The following is a 16444-nucleotide window of genomic DNA, read 5'->3' as shown; positions in this document are numbered from 1 at the left end:
GAGAGGCCTCAAGGCCAAAATGCAATCAATGATTGTCTGCTGCTGTGGAATGCATCAAGTAGATTTTTGATTAGCCCATCCTAGATGTTTATAATTAATAGCCAATCAAGGCCCAGCTGGCTCGGACAGAGTCAGCTCGGACAGAGTCCGAGACAGCTGCCTTTTGTTATCACTCTTTCTTTGCTATTCTATTCTTAGCTAACCTTCTGGGATGAAATTCTTCTATTATTTTAGTGTAGTTTCAATGTAATATACATCATAAAATGAAATATAGAGTAAAATATAGCCTTCTGAAATATAGAGTGAAATCCTTGTCTCTTCCCTCACCCAAAGACCCCTGTGAGCACCGTCACACCCAGCAGCTCAGAGCTTGCCTGCAGCTCAAGGTCTGACCCCAGCCCTGCCTGCCCTGCCCAGAGCATCCACCGGGACCCTGAGCCAAGCCTGCAGCTCCCACCTGGCCCCAGCTCCTGCCACTCACAGGTTCCAGCCCCCACAGCAGCCCTGGGCAGTGCCAGAGGTGCCCAGCCCCACTCAGGGAGCTCCATCTCCCCTGAGGGCATCTGTGTGACCTGCTCAGCCCGTGGTGTCCAAACTGCTAAAACAGATCAGGTTTTTGTTTGCCAGCGCTGGGAGCTGCTGGGAGAAGGGTGTGATGAGAAACAACCTCGCTGCTGGCACGGGCAGCGCCCAACACCCCTGTGCCAACAGCCCCGAGGGTGCCAGGATGGGCTGGGGGTGCTGGGTGTGAGGGGGGCTCCGGGCGGGCGCGGGGTGGGGAAAGGGCGTCCAGGACGCGGGGAGGAAATAGTTAATACCCCTCTCCTCGCAATAGGAAGGGACAAATCCTCTCCCCGGCCCGGTGCCCAAATCAACAGGCGGAGCGTTGCGTAAGGAGGGTGGGAACTGGCCGAGGGTGGGAACTGAACTGTCCGTTCTCTCCGGACGGGTGCTCCAGACACAGCCGCAGCCACAGCCCCAGCCCCGGCTCTGAAAATCAGGCTCTGAAAATCGCCTCTGAAATTTGGGCTCTGAAAATCAGCTTGGAAATCAGGCTCTGAAAATTTCCCCATCTTCAGCCCCATCTCCATCCCCAGCCCCATCTCCATCCCCAGCCCCAGTCCCATCCCCATCCCCATCTCCATCCCCAGCCCCATCTCCATCCCCAGCCCCATCTCCAGCCCCATCTCCAGCCCCAGCCCCATCTCCATCTCCATCCCCATCCCCATCTCCATCCCCATCTCCAGCCCCAGCCCCATCTCCAGCCCCATTTCCAGCCCCAGTCTCATCTCCATCCCCATCCCCATCTCCATCCCCATCTCCATCTCCATCCCCATCCCCATCTCCATCCCCATCCCCATCTCCATCCCCAGCCCCATCTCCAGCCCCAGCCCCATCTCCATCCCCATTTCCATCCCCATCCCCATCTCCATCCCCATCCCCATCTCCAGCCCCAGCCCCATCTCCATCCCCATCTCCATCTCCATCCCCATCCCCATCTCCATCCCCATCTCCAGACCCAGCCCCATCTCCATCCCCATCTCCATCCCCGTCTCCATCCCCATCTCCATCCCCATCCCCATCTCCATCCCCATCCCCATCTCCATCCCCAGCCCCATCTCCAGCCCCATTTCCAGCCCCAGCCCCATCTCCATCTCCATCCCCATCCCCATCTCCATCTCCATCCCCATCTCCATCTCCATCCCCATCCCCATCTCCAGCCCCAGCCCCATCTCCAGCCGCATCTCTGCAGCCCCCACGCCCCCCGTGCCCATCCCTCGCTCAGGTTTCACCCATCCTGAGCCCCGCTGCCCTGCCCTGTCCCCATGGGCAGCCCGGGCGGTGCCAGGGCAGCCTCCAGGACGCTCTGTGTCCCCCCTGCAGTCACTGGGGGGTCTGGGGGGGTGGCAGAGGGCAGGAGGTCCCTGGTGGCCTCCCTGGGGAGCTGAGCCCGTCCAGCCCGGCCAGGGGGACGCTGCAGCCCCAGAGGAGCGGGGACATGGGCGGGAAGGTGCCCGGGATGGTGCAGGAGGGAAGCGGGAGCCGGGATCTGCTCCCAGCGGGCTCCCTCTGCCGACAGCTGCCCTGCCAGGCCAAATCTGCACACCCACCTCGCACCTCCTCCTCCCCTGACCCAAAATTTACACTGGAAAATGAAAATAAAATAAAATAAAATAAAATAAAATAAAATAAAAAATAAAACAAAAAACCATAAATAAAAAAATTTAAAATAAAACAAAATAAAATTTAAAATTAAAATATATAAAATATAAAATAAAATAAAATAAAACAAGATATAGTGAAATATTATATATATAGTGAAAAAATAAAATGTAAAATAAAATAAATTAAAATAAAATAAAACAAAATAGAAGCTAAAATATAAAAATAAAATATTAAAAATAGATAATAAAAATATAATATAAAAATAAATATAAAATATTGAATAAAAATTAAAAAATAACAAAACAAAATAAAACAAAACAAAAAAATAAAATAAAATAAAAATAAAGAATAAAATAAAATGAAATGAAATGAAATAAAATAAAATAAAATAAAATATATAAAACCCCAGACCCAAAATGTGCCCTCCAGCCTTGAGAAGCTGAACAGGCTCAGGGAGGGAAGTCTGGAGCCCCCACCCCACCTTCCTGCTGTGGGACCTGGGGAGCATTTTACAACACATAAATTTAAATAAAAATGAAATATTTAATTTCCTTTAAAAAAACAAAAAAGAGTACCCCTTACAAAGTGCTTTTTTGAGAATCCTCCCCAGTGAGGCGGGAGGGGGAAGGTGTTTGATGGGGGATATGCACGGGAGGAGGGGAAACTGAGGCACGGAGTAATTGCCTCCACAGTGGCAGGTCCCTGTGCAGGGGCCACCAGCCCCAGGTGTCCCCTCAGGGCAGCCTGTACCACCCTGGGAGCCGCGGGGCCACCAGGCTGTGCCCGGAGAAGGGTCATCCATGGTGCCAAGGTGTCTGAGGGGCATTGGGAGCACCCCTGGCACCGTCGCTGCAGGGACATCGAGGGGATGGGGACAGGGCCACCACCGTGACACTGAGGTGATGGAGAGCAGCTCCAGAGCCGTGGCAAGCAGCAAATTGTGGGATGAGCTGGCAGCTCGTGGTGTGCCCAGCCCCGGCACGGCCCTCGTGTGCCCAGCCTGGCACGGCCCTGGTGTGCCCTGGTGTGCCCAGCCCTGGCACGGCCCTGGTGTGCCCAGCCCTGGCACTGCCGGTCCCCGTGGGCAGCTGGGGTGGGCAGCGGGCACTCACTCCGGGCAGGGCTCCACCGTGGGGTCAGCAGCATCTCTGCTTGGGCTTGTCGTTGGGAGTGAGCTTGATGGAGTCGGTCAAATAACTCTCCAAAATCCCTTTATACTGGAAAAGAAGCGGAGAAGGGAGAGGATGAGCGAGCGCAGCCCCGAGCCAGCCCCGCGGTTCAGCCCTGAGCTTGTGGCTACCGGCAAAACGCAGCAAAAGCCACCTGGAGCAGGGCTTGGGGACGCCGATGTCACCGTGGCACGGCCGCTAGAGGACAGTGCTGGCGCGCTGTGGGTTCCCATCACTGCAGGAAAGCACACGGCAATTCCTGCTCCTATTGATTTAGGGTCAAACACTGCGTTTCTATTCCCGGGGCTCTCCCTTGCAGCAGGAGCTGTTCCACACGGGAGGATGTGTCAGATTAATCCCGGATTTACCCCAAATTCCCCCCAGCACAGCTCGGAGCTGCGGGGTGCTCACCGTGCTCAGCGCCTGCTTGGCCAGCGTCTCGAAAGCCTCGGCCACGTTGATGTTGTTCTTGGCACTGACCTCGAAATAGGGGATGTCCTTCTCCTTGCACCAGGCTGAGGCTGTTTCCTTGGGCACCTGAGGGGTGGGAGGATGGAGCCACAGCTCAGGGAGGGGACAGGGGACCCTCCCCACCCATCCAGGCACTGCTGGGTGAGCACAGATCAGGGGTGGGACAGGGGACTCTCCTCAAACTCTGGTGGGATGGGAGGATGGAGCCACAGCTCAGGGAGGGGACAGGGGACCCTCCTCTCCCATCCAGGCACTGCTGGCTGAGCCTCAGATCCGAGATGGGACCCTTCTCACCCATCCAGGCACTGCTGGGTGAGCACAGATCAGGGAGGGGACAGGGGACTCTCCTCACCCATGTGGTGATGGCAGGATGGAGCCACAGCTCAGAGAGGGGACAGGGGACCTTCCTCAACCATCCACGTACTGCTGGGTGAGCCACAGCTCAGGAAGGGGACAGGGGACCCTCCTCACCCATCCAGGCACTGCAGGGATGGGAGGATGGAGCCACAGCTCAGGGATGGGACAGGGGACAGGGGACCATCCTCACCCTTTCAGGCACTGCAGGGATGGGAGGATGGAGCCACAGCTCAGGGATGGGACAGGGGACAGGGGGACCCTCCTCACCCATCAGGGCACTGCTGGCTGAGCCACAGCTCAGGGATGGGACAGGGAACAGGGGACCATCCTCACCCTTTCAGGCACTGCAGGGATGGGAGGATGGAGCCACAGCTCAGGGATGGGACAGGGGACAGGGGACCATCCTCACCCTTTCAGGCACTGCAGGGATGGGAGGATGGAGCCACAGTTCAGATATGGGACAGGGGACCCTCCTCACCCATCCAAACACTCCTGGCTGAGCCACAGCTCAGGGAGGGGACAGGGGACCTTCCTCACCCATCCAGTCATTGCTGGGATGGGAGGATGGAGCCACAGCTCAGGGATGGGACCCTCCTCACCCATCCAAACACTCCTGGCTGAGCCACAGCTCAGGGAGGGGACTCAGGACCCTCCTCACCCCTCCAGGCACTGCTGGGTGAGGGGGTGCTGGCAGTGCCCGAGGTTGTCACTCCTGCTGCCCCTGCTGGGGACAGTCTGTGCCCCAAAGGGCAGCAGGAGGGTGGCTCATCCCCTCCCAGAGCGCTGGGGGAGGTGGCAGCTCCTTGCCTGGAGCTCTGGTTTGTGTGAGGACAGGGAAGGGCTGGTGAAGGATCAGCCCTCAGAACCATTAACACCCTACAGCATCCCAATCATGGAATTGTTTAGGTTGGGAAACACCCTTAAGATCACCAAGTCCAGCACTAAACCGTGTCCCCAAGCGTACAGCTGTCCAAGTTTTAAATCCCTGCAGGGGTGGTGACCCCAGCACTGCTGATCCTGCTGTCCCTGCTCCACCCTTACCTGCCGGTCACTGAGGTCTATCTTGTTCCCCAGCACCACCATGGGGAAATCCTGCTCCCTGGGGATGACCTTCTCCAGGAAATCATCTCTCCAGTTGTCCAGGGCCTCAAAGGACTCCCTGTCTGTCACATCAAAGGCCAGCATGCAGCCGTCCGAGCCTTTGTAGAAGGTCGACACCATGGACCGGAACCGCTCCTGTCCCCCCGTGTCCCAGATCTAGGGCAGAGGAGGGGACGTGACAGGGGCAGGGTGGGTGCTGCAGCCCACAGGAGCAGCTTCAGGGGGTGCTGAGCCCCCAGAGTTCCTGTGGGATTCCAGTGCAGGTCATGGATGCTGAAAATCAGGCACCGAAAATCAGCTCTGAAATTTGGGGTCTGAAAATTTGGCTTTGAAAATCTTTCAGAGCCAAAGATTAGCTCTGAAAATGAGGCTCTGAAAATTGAGCTCTGAAAACCGGGCTCTGAAAATCAGCTCTGAAAAATCAGGCTCCAAAAATGGGGCTCTGAAAATCAGCACTGAAAATAAGGCTCTGAAAATCACCTCTGAAAATTTGGCTTTGAAAATCAGGCTCTAAAAATCAGGCTCTGAAAATCAGCTCTGAAAATGGAGCTCTGAAAAATCAGCTCTGAAAACTGGGCTCTGAAAATCAGGCTATTAAAATCAGGCTCTGAAAATCAGCTTGAAAATCAGCTCTGAAAATCAGGGTCTGGAAATCAGGCTCTGAAAATTGGGCTCTGAAAATCAAGCTCTAGAACCAAGGCTCTGGAAATCAGGCTCTGAAAATCAGCTCTGAAAATCAGGCTCTGAAAATCAGGCTCTAGAGATCAGGCTCCAAAAATGGGGCTTTGAAAATCAGGCTCTAAAAATCAGGCTCTGAAAATCGGCTCTGAAATTTGGGCTCTGAAAATCAGCACTGAAAATCAGACTCCAAAAATCGGGCTCTGAAAATCAGCTCTGAAAATCAAGCTCTGATAATCAGCTTGAAGATCAGGCTCTGAAAATCAGGCTCTGAAAATTTGGCTCTGAAAATCAGGCTCTAAAGATCAGGCTCCAAAAATGGGGCTTTGAAAATCAGGCTCTAAAAATCAGGCTCTGAAATTTGGGCTCTGAAAATCAGCACTGAAAATCAGTGCTGAAAATCAGGCTCCAAAAATGGGGCTCTGAAAATCAGGCTCTGAAAATTAGCTCTGAATATCAGCTCTAAAATTTGGGTTCTGAAAACTGGGCTTTGAAAATCAGGCTCTGAAAACTGGGCTCTGAAAATAGGGCTCTAAAGATCAGGCTTTGAAAATCAGCTCTAAAAATCACCTCTGAAAATCGGGCTCTGCACCTCAAGACCGTGGTGGCGCTTGGGCCCAGCAGTCCAGGCTGGGACACACAGCTGGGATCAGGGTGGGCACAGCGGGCAGTGCCAGCTCACCCCGCTCACCTGCAGCTTCAGGGGGGTGCTGTCCACGGGCAGGACCTTGGTGAGGATGCTGGCGCCCAGCGTGGTGCGGTAATCCTCGTAGAACGTCTTGTGCACGTACTGGTGCAGCAGGGAGGTCTTGCCCACGCTGGGGGCGAGCAAAGGGGCATGGTGAGGCTTTGCCCAGCTCAGGGGGCACCCAGCACACTCAGGGGGCTTCCCTCCCTCGCCAGCTCCTTACCCCAGAGCTCCGATGATGATGATTTTCAGATCCACCTTCTTGCTGGCATCCATGGACAGGCGCTGGGGGCGAGAGGGGCACAGGGGGCTGTGGGGATGGCACCTGGGTGAGCTTTGGGGTGCTGTCCCGGGGGTGGCTGTGCCCTCACCGTGCCAGCATCATGCTCGTGCCATGCCAGCACAGAAAAACCCTCCCATGCCAAGCCCGGCCCCGTCCCCGCCCGCAGCACGCCCGGACTCGCCGCTTCATCACCATTCAAAGCTGCCCGGAGCCACTTCCCTGCTTCTCCCACCCCCTCTCCAGCGCGGTCCCTCCCCCCGGGCCTGGCACGCACGCCTGGGGTCCTGCTGAAAATTGAATTTATTAAAGAAGACCCCAGCCAGAAGGAATTCCTTGGTGTCCCAAGCACAGCCCAGAGAGCATCCCCGCCCAGGCGGTCCCCCCAGGATGTGTCCCCATGATGTCCCAGTGTCCTCAAATGCTCTGAACCTGTCCAGGACCCCTGAAACCCCCTCAGGTGGCACCAGCATCCCCCAGCAGCCGCAGCAGCCCCATCCCCACGGCACGGATGGAAACGCTGGCAGCCTCATCGCTGCATTTTTCCCTGATGCGCTGGCCAGCCCTGCGCCATTCCCCCTTTGCACACCAGCGGGGAAGTCCCAGCTCTGAAAACCAGCTCTGAAATCAGGCTCCCCCCTGCCCCCTCTGCCCGCCGTGCCCAGCCGCGGGCATCATCCCGGGCACAGGCACAGCCACACACAAACTTCCCGCTGCTTCCGCCAGCTTTTGGGGACTCCAGATGTTTCTAAACTCAAAATGGAGTTCCTTCCCCTCGCTGCAGCTCCGCGGCTCTGCGCGGCCCCCGGGACTCACCTGCGGAGCACTCACCTGCCGGGCAGGGGCAGCTCCCGGCTCCGCTGCAGCCGGCGCGGGCAGGGGATGGGAGAGGCGAGAGAGGAGGATCCGGGAAGGGGCGGCCGATCCCGGCCCTCCCGGGGAAGGCGGCTCCGGGGCCCCGCTCCGTGACATCAGCACAAAGGGGCCGAGATGCCGGAGGAGCCGCGGGCGGGCGCTGCGATGTCCATGGATTTCCCGGTGTCTGCCCGGTGTCCCCGGCTTGGGCTCCGATGGGGAAGGAGAGCACGGTTCTGGAGTTTGGGACGGACTTTTGTCTTCTCCTCTGGCTCAGAATCCCCTCGGTTTCTTTCTGCCACCGCCCTTTAAAAAGGTTTTCTGACCCTTTATCTCAACAATTCCCGCTGGGGCACTGTTGAGTGGTGAGGACAAAAGCCGGGCGGGGCTGTGGCAGCATCCCTGGAGCCATGGCGGGCTTTGCTCTGATATCGTGGGACGGGATAAACGGATTTGGGAGATATGCATGGGTCAGGAGCGGCTGTGATGCCTCTGAGCTCTTTGTGAATCCTTTTCCAGACAGGAAAGGGGCAGAGTGGGGATCACGAGCATTTCCAGCCCCTCATGTCACATCCCTGCAGCCCCCAGCCCACCCAGCATCCACAGAACACCCCAGAAACACCCCCAAAACAGGGGACAGAGCTGGTGAGGTCTGCAGGAGGATGTGTTCAATCAGTAAGTGGGATTTTGGGGATCTCAGCTGGAGCAATCCCAGCACCAGGCGGGTGCCCAGGGCTCTCTGGAGTGGGAGAACCTGCTTGGCCACGGCTGCAAAGGCAGAGCTCTGCTCCCCAGCGTGCCAGGGCAGGTTCTGTGCCTTTGCCAAGCATTCTGTAGGATTTGGGCTTTGCAGTGGGAGCGGGGTGTCCCCCATCTGTGAACCCTCCCTCATCCTGAACCAGCAGCCCCCAGGTTTTGGGATCCCTCCAAGACCACTGCCCTTTGCTTTTTCACTTCCAGCATTTTTGTAGATTTTTTTCCCCCCTTGCAGACCCTGATGGGATCTCAGGGAGGATCACTGCACCCAGCAGGACAAACCTTCCTCCCCCTCTTTTCCAGGTGTAATTTTGGGACCTGTCTGGCCAGAAAAATCTGTTTTTCCCCCCAGAGGGCAGGCGCTGGGAGGAGCTGGGCTGAGGCAGGAGAACCCAAGCCAGTTCTCACCAGTGGTGGGTAAAAGGCTGACATTTCCCTGGAGCAGCTCTCTCCTAATCCCCATTTTCAGCCCCTTTTCACCATCCTGCTTCACCTTTGCTCCTGCACAGAGAATTTCTTGTTCAACCTCTCCCCACAACAACTTCTGCCCTCGTTCCTCTCTCATGTGTCCCTGGTGGGATGGGGGATTGCTCACCCCATCAGATAATCAAAGCCTCTCCAGGCTGCTGGGGCTGGGGTTTGTGGTCAATCCCAAACTGCAGCTGATGCCCACGGCCACTTCTGCTTTTGGCCAGGGTGGCTGTACCCACCAGGGTGCATCAGCCTTATCTCTGCCTTTTGTTTGATTTCACAGGAAAAGGGATTCTCCCAAAGCTCCTGCTCTCCTAATCCCCCCTAGGCTGAGGTTCTGCCTGGCTGAAGGCAGTGGGAGCAGTGGTGGGGAGGAGGTGGCGGCCAAGGCGTCGCTCTGCAGCTCCAGTGACCGCAGCTTCAGTTCTGTCCTGGCTGCTCCCCCGCGTCAGCGGTTCTGAGGAAAAGGCGTGGGGTTTGTGGCCTGTGACTGTGAGGAAAGTGATGAAACCCAGGCTGGGGCTGGCACAGCCGGGGGACAGGCTGACGGGGACAAGGAGAGGATGGCCTGTGCCCTGCAGGGCCCTGGGAGTGAGGGAAAGGGAAGGAAGCAAAGGGCATCCAAGCGTTCCCTGCACTGCTCAGCCTCCCTGGGGGACAGCGGGGTCACTCTTTATTGGGATGCTCGTATTTGTTTGAGCAGCTTCCCCCCCAAACCTGTCAAGAGAGCACAGAATGCCCTGAGATCCCAAAAGCAAAGCACCAGAGCAGTCCTGGGTGACTCCAGACCAGACCAGCCCTCACTGCCAGCTGCTCTTTGGGGACACTGGGTGGCCCCTGCCATGCTGGGGGAGCTGGATGCTCCCCCCAGCCCCCGGGCTCGTGCTCAGCAGCATGTTGGCGTGCTAAGGGTTAAGGTGGAAGAGGGACAGGAGAACTTTGTCCAGCAGCCCCAGCACCTTATCTGGGACTGCAGCAGGGGTAAAGTCAACACGGGAAACGTCACAGAGCCCACGCTGGTCAGTGGCACAATCAGTGCCTCTGGGTAAGGCAGATATCTCCCTTTATTGCAAACCATAAGCTCAGCCGCAAAGTTTACAACCAGATCTGAGTGTTCCAGAGCTCCCAGACCAGCCCTGAAGCTGTTCTGCTCTGGGAGGGATGGAGCAGCCACCAAGCTGGGCTGGGACATGGACACTCCAGCAGCCCAGCCCTGGCACTGCTGGCCTCACTTCAGGGGAAACCAGAGCAAAGGCCTGGATAAAAATAACCTTTCTGTGCTTCCCTTTCTCGCTGCCTCAGGGCGCATCACTCGTGAGCCACTGCCACTCGTGCACTGTCACACTCTGTCACGTGTGCCACGGGGACTCCTGGGGACCCCCATGGCCAGCAGCCCCCCACAGCCCCCCACACTTTGAGCCAGCCCTTTTTGCTTTGCCAGCCCTCAGCAGCTGCTTTGCCCTTTTTGCCTCAAGGGCCCACCAAGCACAGTTTGCTGTGAGTTCCCCGAAGGAATCAAATGGAAATCACCGGTGCCTCCGGGAGTTTGGTGGCACAGAAAGAGCCCCAGGGTCTTTCCACTCTCCTTGTTTCCTTTTTGTTTACCAGCCCCAGCTGAGGAAAGGTGCATTCCCAGTGTTCCCTGTGCCCCTGCCCTGCTCCTGGGATGGCCACAGCCACCTCCAGGAATTTCTGCTCTACCTGGGCAAAGCATCCCCTTCTTTCTGCCCCTGTGGAAATCCCAGTGCCATGGATCACCCAGGGAGGAGAGCAGGGCGTGGGCAAGGAGGATTTAACCCCCAGCATAAAGCTTTGACATGTGCAGGATTTCTGCAGGGCTGCTGCTGACAGAAGCATGAGGAGTTTGGGTTTATTGACATTTTTATTGGCTCAGGATTTAAAAAGAGAAAATGTGCAGAGCAGATCACAGAGCTGCCCGAGACATTTTTATATCACAGTGTCCTGGTGTGGACTGAACCTCTGCTGCACTCTTCACTGCATCCCTGGGGATGTCTTCATCCCCCTGGGGACACTGAGGAGGACAGGGTGACATCCACTGCCCTGCCAGGGTCCATTCCTCTCCTGCCCCACGAATTCACAGCCCTAAGGGACAGCAGGGGCCAAGCCCACCATGTTATTCCCCCGGTCGAAGACGGAGTAGAACTGACGGATGAAAACATCTCCCAAAATCCAGAGGGGTCCTGTGGGAGGGGGGATGTCGCTGCCCTGGAAGCCACTGGTGCAGAAGGTCATGCCATCAGCATCCTCCTGGAGAAGTGGAAAGCTGGGGATGAAGCTGAGAGCCTCATGCACATGGAAACACCCAGGAATGATGGCAAGGCAGAAACCAGCAGGGTTTGTCACCCTTGGGGACACACTGCCAGCTCCTGGCATGGGGCTGGGCCCCATTTGCCACTGGAGCAGCTGGGATTTGGGGTTGGGGGAGGCACAGCCATACCACGAGGGTGTAAGCCTGGGCGCTGAGCGTGTAGGGCAGCCCGTTGATGGTGAAGGTCAGGTCGGGCATCACGCTGAGGTTGCTGCACTCTATGGCGTACTGGAACAGAGCCGGGGGCTCAGGGGCTGCCCAGGGGGTCCCTTCCAGCAGGGAAGGGCCCCCAGGGCTTTGTCCCCTCCTGTCCCCACCCTGGCTCTCACCTCTCCATCCACAGACACAGCCCCAATGAGGTTTTGCAGTTTTTTGATCTCCTTGGTGGGACCCACGATGAGCGACGTCCCGGTGTCCACGATGGCCTGGCAGCCGTTGGCACAGAAGGTCTCTGTCCCACCCAGCTGGATGCTGCAAGAGAAGGAGCAGGAGGGATTTGCCATGCTCTGCCAGCCCTGCCCTGCCCTGCCCTCCCTCCCTGCCCAGCAGCACTCACTTGTCCAGCTGGATCTGCCAGTAGCCCTGCTGGGTGACTGGCACCCAGTTCAGGGTGCCTGTGAAGCGGGAGGTGTCATAGCCCCCAAAGAGCACCTCTCCTCCCTGGGGGGACTCAGGGTTCCTGCAGGGAGGAGGAGACATGAGGGATTTTTGTCCATTTAGCATGAATTTACCCCAACTTTCTCCCCATAAATGCTGCAAGGCCAGAAGTCTGTGATGTTCAATCTGGTACCAAACCCCCTTCATTATCTCAGTGAAGTATCTGTATTATAGCAGCCCCTCCTGCTCCCTAAAGCAATGTCAGGCTCCAAGCAGCATCCCAGAGCAAAGCTATATCTGTACAAGCTCATGTAGATGGAGAAAATGGGCAGCTCCACCAAATTTTGGCAGGAGGAGGAGGAGAATGAGGGAATTTTGTCCATTTAGCATGAATTTACCCCAAATTTCTCCCCACACATGCTGTAAGGCCAGAGGTCTGCAATGATCAGTCTGGTACCAAACCCTTCTTCATTATCTCAGTAAAATATTTGTATTTTAGCAGCCTCTCCTGCTCCTAAAGCAATGTCAGACTCCAAGCAACATACCAGAGCAAAGCTACGTCTGTACGAGCTCATGTAGACAGAGAAAAGGGGCAGCTCCACCAAATTTTGGGAGGAGAAGGAGACATGAGGGAATTTTGTCCATTTAGCATGAATTTACCCCAACTTTCTCCCCACACATGCTGCAAGGCCAGAGCTCTGCAATGCTCAATCTGGTACCAACCACCCTTCGTGATCTGTATTTTAGCTCCCTAAAGCAATGCCAGACTCCAAGCAGCATCCCAGAGCAAATCCACATCCGTACGAGCTCATGTAGACGGAGAAAAGGGGCAGCTCCACCAGATTTTGGGCCATCATGTTGTCGAAGACAGGGGTGACCCCGTCCACGGCCAGGGAGGGATAAGCCAGCCCCAGGATCCCATCGAACTCAGCATCCAGGAAGGCTTTTCCCGGCTCACTGATGCTCTCTGCAAACTGCTGGTTGCTCACGGCCAGACCCTCGACCTGCAGGGAGGAGGGGGTTCCATGGGGGGGCCGAGTCCCAGGAAATTGTCCAGAGCAGGAAAACCCAAAGGTCACTCACGGCCACTTGGTCAGACCCGATGATCCCCGTCAGGCTCCCGGTGCCGTACTGGATGGAGAAGGGGGTCCCGATCACCTGGTAGGTGCTGGACTGGGTTGGTTGGAACTTGGTGTGCCCAGCTGGGGAAGGAGATGGGATCTGTCACCAGAAATGGCTTTTTTTTTTGGCATGGCCACCGCTGCCAGGAGCTCCCAGTGAGGCGAAATGATGGCGCAGTGTGGTGTCACCAAAACTCCTGGTTATGGGGGCTCTGCTGAGGGATGTGCTGGAGTTTTGAGGGGGGAGAAAACCTCTCCCATGTCAGTCTGATGGAGGGTGGAAGGGCTCTTAGGGAGAGCAGGATCAGCAGCTTTTAATGAGTCCTGAGATGAGCACTGCTGTCCCTGGTTACAGCCAGCAGCAGCCCCATGGCACTGCAGGATCCAGTCCCATTCCCTAATTCCCTGCAGGATCCAGTCCCATTCCCCAAATCCCTGTGGGATCCAGTCCCCAGTTCCCCCTGGGATCCAGTCCCATTCCCCAATTCCCTGTGGGATCCAGTCCCATTCCCCAATTCCCTGTGGGATCCAGTCCCATTCTCCAACTCCCTGTAGGATCCAATCCCATTCCCCAATTCCCTGCAGGGTCCACTCACATTCCCCAATTCCCACTGGGCTCTGGGGCAGCCCTGGGGCTGCTTGGGGATGCTTTGGTCCCTCTGGGCTCTCTGGGGCTTGCTGATCTCTGACAGCCCCAAAAAGCCACATTTGTCCCCTGTTGAGCTGTCACCCCCTTTCACCCCTGGATTTCTGTCACTGTTAGGAGGGTCCCCATGGCCTCTCTGGGGTCAGGGGCTCCCCACTCACCACAGGCTTTGCTGACACAGTAGACAGAAGGCACCCAGAGGTTGGAGGAGCCCGTGTCGAACACCACGGTGAAATTCTGGGGGGGTGTCCCGATGGAGATCTGCCCAAAATACTCCATCTGCCAAAGAGAGGGGGCAGAGAGCACCGTGAGCTGCCAGCACAGCCAGAAATGCCAGCGAAACAGAGCCTGGGGTGTCTGCAGGGCATGGATGGGGCTCAGTGTTTGATGTGTGCCGTGCCAGGTGGAATAAAGGAGACAAATATTTAAGGAACAGCAATGGGGATTGAGGACAAAAGGCAGCATGTTGGGGACAGGTCTCTGCTTCTTAAGGCTGGGCCCTGAGGGGACCCTCATGACCAGGCAGGGCTTTGGAGACAGGGGGAATTGAGGAATGGGAACTGAGGACAAAAGGCGTGTTGGGTACAGGACTCTACCTCTTAAGGGTGGGCCCTGAGGGGACCCTCACCACCAGGCAGGGCTCTGGGGATGGGAAATTGGGGAATGGGGACTGAGGACAAAAGGCAGCATGTTGGGGACAGGGCTCTGCCTCTTCCTGGCATTGCTGGGCTCTGAGGGGACCCTGCCACCAGGCAGGGCTTTGGGGACAGGGGAATTGGGGAATGGGATTGTCCTGGGGAGCTCCCTGCACATCTGTGGGGGGCTCTTGCCCTGAATAACTTGAATTTTGGTGTAAATCTGTCCCCAGTGGGGCGGGCAGAGCGCAGCAGGGAGGGAAGAAGCTGGCAGTGCCTGCCATGAATGCCCTCCCTTGTCCTCCTGCTGACATCCGCGGGGACAAAGGGCCGGGCAGGCAGCGAGCCCTGGCACGCCGGGCACTGCCTGGAGCCGCGGGGTTTGTGGGCACTGCTCGGGCAAACTGAGGGTGCTCCCAGCCCTGCTCACGTCCAGGTAGTTGATGAGGGGCTCGTTGGTCTCCGAGAAGGCGGCGCAGTCCTCGCTGCTCGGCGCGTCCCGGGCCCTCCAGAGGTGCGAGAGCTGCCCCCGCTCCCGCAGCAGCTTCCGCAGCGAGCGGCGCCGGCTGAGGGGCACCCTGCGGGAAGGGCCCGGTCAGTGCCCTGGGTGCCCACCCTGAGGGTGCCGTGCCCACCCTGAGGGTGCTGTGCCCTCCCTATGAATGCTGTGCTCGCCCTGAGGGTGATGTGCCCGCCCTGAGGGTAATGGGCACTGCCCTGAGGGTGCCATGCCCACCCTGAGGGTGCTGTGCCTGCCCCGAGGGCCCTGGGCATTGCCATGGGTGCTGTGCCCACCCTGAGAGCCCAGTCACTGCCCTGGATGTTGTAGCCACCTTGAGGGTGCTGTACCCACCCTGAGGGTGCTGTGCCTGCCCTGAGGGTGCTGTGCCCACCCTGAGGGTGCTGGTCACTGTCATGGTTGCCGTGCCCATCTTGAGGGTGATGGGCGCTGCCCTGAGGGTGCTGTGCCCACTCTGAGGGTGCTATGCCCACCCTGAAGGTCCTGGGCACTGCCCTGGGTGCTGTGCCCACCCTGTGGATGCTGTGCCCTCCCTGTGAATGCTGTGCCTGCCCTGAGGGTGCTGGGCATTGCTGTGGGTGCTGTGCTCACCCTGAGGGTGCTGGGCGCTACCCTGAGGGTACTGTGCCCACCCTGAGGGCACTGGTCACTGCCATGGGTGCTGTGCCCACCCTGAGGGTCCTGGGCACTGCTGTGAGTGCTTCCCCATGTCCTATGCCCACTCTGACGATCCTGGACCCTCCTGTGGGTGCTGCCCATATCCTCTGCCCACCCTGAGGGTCCTGGGCACTCATGGAGCTGCTGCCCAGAACCTGCGCCCACCCTGAGGGCCCTGTTCACTCATGGAAGTGCTGTTCACATCCTGTGCCCACCCTGATGGTTCTGGGCACTCCCATGGGTGCTGCCCACATCCTGAGCCCACCCTGAGGGCTCTGGCACTGCCAGGATGGAGGTTCAGAGCCCACATCCCCGCCCTGCAGCAATTTCCAGCTGAGGCACAGCAGAAGAGAGGCACTGGACGTGTTTTAGGGCACAGGAAATCAGGAGCTGGCAGGAGAGCATCCAGTTCCTGGCAGTGCCACCGAGGGGAAGGCCCTAGGGGCAGGGCAGGGCGAGCAGGGCCAAGGGCAATCCAGGCTGCTTTTCTCTGCCCTCCTGCTGGCACAAACCCCTTCACAGCCCCTCCTGCTGCTGCCAGGCTCTGCCCAGAGGGACGGAGCACCCACAAATCCCAGCGTGGTGCCACCGCTCGGGTACAGGCTGAGCTCTGCCACCCATCACAGCCCTGGCAGTGACCCCCACCCAGACCCTGGGGACCCTGGGGACCTTGGGGACCCCCTTACCTCCTCAGGGCGCTGGCCAGGGCCAGGCAGAGCGCGGTGAGGAGCAGCAGGCGCCTCATGGCGGGGATGGTGGCTGTGCCCGCCGCCGTGCCGCTCTTATACCCACGGTGCCAAGCTCGATAAGAGCCCTGCCAGAGTCAACACCGGGCTCGGGCACCCACAATGAATCACTGGCCACGGCCCAGGCGAGGCTGAGCGGGCACTCCGGGGTCACGTTTGCTTTTCTGGGTGAGGACGGCGCTGGGGGGCCTGTGGGAGCAG

At 57.9% G+C, this 16444-nt stretch overlaps 2 protein-coding genes across 4 annotated transcripts; both read right to left on the bottom strand.

Annotated features, from left to right (window-relative positions):
* Positions 1–3202: 3202 nt before the first annotated feature.
* RAB7B (RAB7B, member RAS oncogene family) lies at positions 3203–7803 on the bottom strand. Of its 3 annotated transcripts, none has more exons than XM_054290775.1 (6): positions 7727–7803; positions 6854–6915; positions 6634–6760; positions 5205–5420; positions 3747–3872; positions 3203–3383 (listed from the first exon to the last, which is right to left on the bottom strand). In XM_054290775.1, the coding sequence occupies exons 2-6, from the start codon at positions 6904–6906 to the stop codon at positions 3303–3305; spliced, it is 603 nt and encodes a 200-aa protein (XP_054146750.1). In that variant the 5' UTR covers positions 6907–6915; positions 7727–7803; the 3' UTR covers positions 3203–3302. The 3 variants fall into 3 exon arrangements, with proteins under 3 accessions (XP_054146750.1, XP_054146748.1, XP_054146749.1); XM_054290773.1 differs by having other exon boundaries at positions 6854–6940; positions 7727–7797; XM_054290774.1 differs by having other exon boundaries at positions 7742–7775.
* Positions 7804–11095: 3292 nt separating this feature from the next.
* On the bottom strand, positions 11096–16242 carry CTSE (cathepsin E). The gene is made up of 9 exons (XM_054290766.1): positions 16184–16242; positions 14751–14898; positions 13847–13964; positions 13002–13120; positions 12723–12922; positions 11878–12000; positions 11651–11792; positions 11451–11549; positions 11096–11260 (listed from the first exon to the last, which is right to left on the bottom strand). Exons 1-9 carry the CDS (start codon positions 16240–16242, stop codon positions 11096–11098), a joined length of 1173 nt encoding a protein of 390 aa, XP_054146741.1.
* Between the last annotated feature and the right edge of the window lie 202 nt (positions 16243–16444).

This window comes from Melozone crissalis, unplaced genomic scaffold, assembly GCF_028551555.1.
Source record: "Melozone crissalis strain CALT ecotype California unplaced genomic scaffold, PUWL_Pcris_2 ptg000086l_1, whole genome shotgun sequence".
NCBI lineage: Eukaryota > Metazoa > Chordata > Aves > Passeriformes > Passerellidae > Melozone > Melozone crissalis.
Note: the sequence above shows the minus strand (reverse complement) of the source record. Positions and strands in the feature narration are given on the sequence as shown.